General features: G+C 34.8%; 1 protein-coding gene across 2 annotated transcripts in view; it reads left to right on the forward strand.

Moving 5' to 3' along the window:
- The window catches only part of LOC147832200 (uncharacterized), a 241,579-nt gene that overhangs the window by 46,087 nt on the left and 189,492 nt on the right, over nucleotides 1-6,000 (forward strand). For both annotated transcript variants that reach the window (XM_087298134.1, XM_087298133.1), the window contains exons 4-5: nucleotides 386-527; nucleotides 1,693-1,769. In XM_087298134.1, the coding sequence (XP_087154260.1) occupies nucleotides 386-527; nucleotides 1,693-1,769 (219 nt within the window). The remainder of the gene's footprint in view (nucleotides 1-385; nucleotides 528-1,692; nucleotides 1,770-6,000) is intronic.

Here is a 6,000-nt window from a genome sequence, read left to right on the forward strand (position 1 = left end):
ATTTTCAATGTATCTGAACATTTGATTGTGAGATTTGATTGTAATTTTCTGTACACATATTAGTCTTGTTTCCATTTTTCTTTTCCTCTTTTATTATTAGCATTATTAGTATTATTAATATTTCTCTTTTTTATTATATATATATATATATATATATATATATATATATATATATATATATATATATATATATATATATATATATATATATGTATATTCTCTTTTGTAAAAAAGACAAAACAAAGATAATGATATGTAATTATTTGTACTGATATGGTGTTATATGGTGCTAAAAACTATTTAAACGTAAATGTGATTGTTGGCTGACACCGATTATCAGACGATTTATCCCAGCATACTTATATCCAGCATATGTTTTACGCAGCAAATGCCGTTCCTGCTGCAACGCAGTACTGGGAAACACCTATACATGATGGGGATACCCATGCCGACAAGGGGAGGACAAGCAAACACAGAAACACTAATGGCCTAGCCGGGGCTCGAACTAGCTGGATTCTTGCTGTGAGGTAACAGACAATTTAACCACTGAGCCACCATGTCACCATTGTGTAATTTATTAACATTTTTAAAAAGCTATAAATTTCAGAATCACTAAACTATGGATTATAGCAAATCACAGAACATAGGCTATTGGAATCGTTTAAAAATAGCATTATTCTCTACATGAAATCTTTTACAATCCATTTGCGTTAAATAAGAAAATGTGACCGATTTTTGGACCGAATTATGGCCTTATTATTGCAATATTTATTACAAAGTTGATGTTATAATGTGTAAATATGGTATTAAAACTTTGAAATGACAAATTTTACTCATCTTTTAATGCACTTGACATTACATATCACTAATATATTCAGAATGCACCTCTCAATCAACAGGAAGAAAATGGACAATACAAGGACAGCCAGCATCTGCATGTCTTTCCACAGAGAACTAAAGCTAAAGGGCAAAGTAGACACTAATCAAACCGTGTGCTTTATATTCGCTGCATATTAAGCATGCTTGTACTGTAATAGCATATGTGCATGTTGCAAATGCAATCTAGCTCGTGTGTGGGCGTTTAGACACAGAGATGGAGAAATGTGGGAGCAGAAACAGGTGAAAAAGACATCTCTTGCACCTCCATCGCTTTCCCTCAGGCTGGACTTTCTCGTTCCTTTCAGCATTTTTTCTTTTTGGCCTCAGAGAAAGGGCTTGTGAGGGCCTGGGGTGGTTGTGTTGTCATTATGGAGGTTTGGCTAGGGTTCGCATTGATCCCCCCCCTCAAGTCTCATAAATCAGCGGCTCTCGCGGGCCTCCATCTTTCCCTGGATCAGCTCTCATCCATTTGCACTGTCACTCTTTAAATTACCCTTTCTCTCAACGCCACCTTAAGGTCTGAGAATAATTTCCAAGAGAATGAAATCTGCGTTGGCAGATTTGGTGCAGAAATTGCCCTTTGTGTGTTTTCTGTCAGCTGTTTTCTCAGATAACAAGATGTTCTCTAACGCTGAAAAAAAGAGACAAAATGAGGAATGTTTGCTTGTTACTATTCAGGTGTGAATTTAAATCACAGCTGAGCTATCTTTTGTGCAGTGTTTTATTGTGTCTTATTAGCTGTTATTTTTGCCAGTCAGCAAGCAAGCAAAGCAAATATGATTCTGTCCAACAGTTTTTATTTACAATTCACAGATACTCAGGAGATCACAGGAAGACACTTTTAAGAAAACCAACCAAACATCAACATTACAGCAAACAGAGACACGGCAGTATGTATATAAGATGTGAACGAAGGAAAACAGGATGAACAGGTGAACATAATCAATGAGTAACCATGAAAACAAACAAAAAATGTAAACAAAGGGACTAGAAATTAAACAGGAAGAAAATATTATCCCTATAAAAATAATTTATAGGTTAAATTAGCTTTTATTTTAGTTTATGTTTCATTTTGTGAATTCAGTGTGGTTCTAAATCTGTATTGCTTTGTTTCTTCGGTATAACATAGATACTTTGAAGATCTTATTGACTGTTTCTGCCATTTTTTCAGAACTTCTAATTCAGTTAACTATGGGAGAAATGGTTTGGAATAATAAATGGCAGAAATCATTCACATTAGTTGCTTTACAAACAAGCGTGTAAGCATAATATAATAAGAAAATATGAGTTTGCGACTTGAAGCAGCATAGCGAGCTGTTTTTAACGTCTAAAAATAAGCAGAAGTGAATAAGGCTGGAAGTCTTAAGCTAAAAGGATTCCAAAGGCTGCCCCCACTCAGACGTGAAGAATGAGGTCGATATACAAAGAAATATTTTTGAAAAACTAAACAGTTTCTGTAAAAATTGACTGGCAATTTATGGACGAAATACTGATGGAACTTAAACTTTTTAAAAATGAAGAAAGAAATATATACAAGTTTGCAATAAATAATAATAGAATTAATATTTTTGGTGAACTATACTTTTAAGAGTTTTCAGGGTGTCTGCGAAAGGTCTTAAAAAGTCTTAAAAGTTGATAAATCAATTATAAGAAAAATAAGGCTCTTAAAAGGTATAATAAAGTTATAATCACGTTTTTGCAAGGTCTTAAACTTTGTTCAAGCGTTGTCCAAAGTGTTTGACTCCAAAAAAGCATAAATATATTTATTTTCCTCCTAGCGTTAACAACGGTGTGCTCAATTCATGTGATTGGTTAAGGCCAGGGCGCGTCATGCCAAGCTCCTCTGTCCGGGTGATGTCAAGTTATTTGCGACAAATGCAGGAAAGTGATGTGATGCTCTCTACATGTAGCAAAACCATAGAGCGAAACAGATGGCAAAATGGGAAAATGTATGTTTGCGTACTCCTGGTTAGAGAAAGACGAGTTTAAACAATGGCTAAAGCCTGTCGCTGAAAACAACCGCGCAATTTATTCTTTTAAGCTTTGTTTCTTCCGAGCTTATCTGAGTTTGGTTACTTCTACAACTACAACTGTTTATTATTGAAGTAGCAATGAGGTCTTAAAATATTCTGAGAATGTCTTTAAAAAGTCTTAAATAGGTATTTACCTTTAGGATTCCTGTATATACCCTATTATTTATATCTAGTTCTTTTTACCTGAAATGTATATTTTTCTTTTTTAATTACCATGAAATATTTTCAATATTCTTTTTATATTATCATTTTATATTTATATCTGCTTCTGAACCCTCAATCAGACAGCTGATGAGATTCAGATTCTAGGTTTGCTTTTGCACTGGTTGTTAGGGAAAGGGAATCCTGATTATGCCTCAGTCTCTGTGGTGAATCTCTGGACCGGTTAGACATCCGTCAGCCCTTTGTGCCACATGCTGGGCCTGTTGTAATTGAATTCATTAACAGATTAAGAGGCCCAGAGCAGAAACGCCCCCTGAGGCCCTCGACTTCACTCTGCCCCCTTTTGGTCTGCTGATCCCGGTCGGGGCAAAGCCTCAGATCCAGATCCCAAACTCTATAATCATACAGCCGGTGTCTGCTTCAATCTCTTCTGATCAGTCGAGCTCCATGTGAGGCCTCTCAGATTCTCCTGAGAGCAGGGGTCAGTGACCTGTGCTGACCTTTGACCTTCAGCCCTGTGTTGACATGAGTTTAACAATAGAGGTCAGACGGAGTGTTTTTATGAAGTGCAGGTGGAGAGTTGAGCTCTGAATGGATAAGAGACAGAGATGCAACAGATGGACACACACCACAGGGGCTCTGATGGACACCATATATAAGACTGTGAGACATGACTTCCACCCAACAGTCAGGGTAGTAAAAAAACAAAACAAAAAAGGCTTGATGCATTTCATTGTCTATTTATTATATAAATACAGTTGAAGTCAGAATTATTAGCCTCCCTTTTATTTATTTTTTTTATTTTTTAAATATTTCCCGAATTATGTTGAACAGAGCAAGGAAATTTTCACAGTATGTCTGCTATTTTTCTTCTGGAGAAAGTCCTCTTTGTTTTATTTCGACTAGATTAAAAGCAGTTTTTTTTTATTTTTTAAACACCATTTTAAGGTTAAAATGATTAGCCCCTTTAAGCCAGGGGTTCCCAAATATTTTAGCCTACAACCCCGAAAATAACAATGCCAGTGATTTGTGACCCCTTTTGTGATCTTTTGAGGTGGATGTAAATGCAGAAACCTTGCATGCAATGGCGCACACACACCATCAGACCCAAGTCTATACTTCGTTTAATTTTTTTTATGTATGTCAGTGCTGTAAATGTGACAGAAAGTTTAACCCGGTGTTATAAAATCAATCTGCTGCATCTGACGCTATTGCTGTGTCTTAAATATAATGTAATTACCCCAGGGGTCACAGTCCAATAGAACTAGTAACTATAAGCTACTATAGTAACTATATAGTACATAGTAACTATAAACGATAAAAATAATATAATAATAATAAAATAATATTTATTAAAAAATTAAAAGGGCTAATAATTAAGGGGGGCTAATAATTCTGACTTCAACTGTATGTGTGTGTGTGTACATATTAAAAAAAAAAAAATATATATATATATATATATATATATATATATACACATTAGGAATGTGACAAGACCTTGTATGACAAGATCTCTCGAGATTAAATTGTGAAGAGATTTCCCGTCGAGGTGAAAAGTTGTCTTATAAGTTGTGATGTTATGATGGAGCATGAGGGTGAATTTAGCACTGAAGATTGGAGGCAGGATTTGACTTGAACTGCAAAGCAAGTGCTTTGCACACACCTGGCAACCCAGGCTGGGCTCGGGAGTGACTCTTTTGCTTGGGCATGTGTAACGTAACCGCTTTTTCAGTTCAGCAGCTGTCTGTCGCGTTTAACAAAGGATACAACTGCAGTCACACACATTAACCATGCTTCATATCCATGCGATATAGAAATATTTCCATGCGTTACATGTCTCTAAGCATGCGCTCACACACAGTGAACTTCTGGAGACTCGAGACACACGCCTTCATCATCACCGAACGCTGTGTGCTGTCTGCGTGCGGTATCAATGTACATTAAAACAAGTCAGATCTCAGAGTTTGGGATGCGTGCATGAATGAAGTCTTACTGAATGTACGATTTTTATGTGAAATTGTACAGGGGAGAGCACAGTCAGTAAAGTTTATATCTAAATATTTAGCAGTGCTTGCTTGTCCTTTACTGTATAGAATTAATAAAAATAAAATGAAATTGAAAAAAAAAAAACATTCATTACAATTTTTTAGGAAGGACCTAAATTGTTTTGCAGATTGTGATTTTTTTTCAGTTAAAAAAAAATATTTTCCATTCTTATATTAGCAAATATTTAGCTAATATTTAAATTCTATATAAAAATAAATTTTTCCATTCACATAGGCTATTAGAAAAATATTTTGCAGCGTTTGCATGTCCTTTACTGTGTAGAATTTATTTAAATAGAAGTTATATAACATTCATTACAAGGTGATTTAAAAAAGCAACTATATAGTTAATAAAATAGCTAATAAAAGACTATTTTCCATTTATATATTTCATCATTGAAGATTTCTTAAAAACAGTGTAAAAATCTTGTCTCGTTCTCGTGAAGCCAATCTCCTGTCTTGTCTCGTCTCGTCTCATGGAGTTAGCGTCTCGTGACACTCCTAATATATATAGGCAAGGCAAGTTTATGTATAAAGCACATTTCATACACAGTGGCAATTCAAAGTGCTTTACATAAACGAGAATAAAAGAAACAAGTAAAATAAAAATAAAAACAAATAATAAAAATGCGTAAAAACAAAACATAAAAACAGGTAAAATGTGAAATAAAAGAATGAAGAAGAAGAGAAAAACATGGTAGTGCAATCTGTTGGACGTAGCTCAGTGCTCATTCAGTAAAGGCACAGCTAAACAGATGTGTTTTCAGTCTTGATTTGAATGTGCCTAATGTTGAAGCACATCTGATCATTTCTGGAAGCTGATTCCAGCAGCGAGGGGCATATATATATATATATATATATATATATATATATATATATAT

This window comes from Danio rerio, chromosome 20, assembly GCF_052040795.2.
Source record: "Danio rerio strain M-AB ecotype USA chromosome 20, GRCz13ab, whole genome shotgun sequence".
Lineage (NCBI taxonomy): Eukaryota > Metazoa > Chordata > Actinopteri > Cypriniformes > Danionidae > Danio > Danio rerio.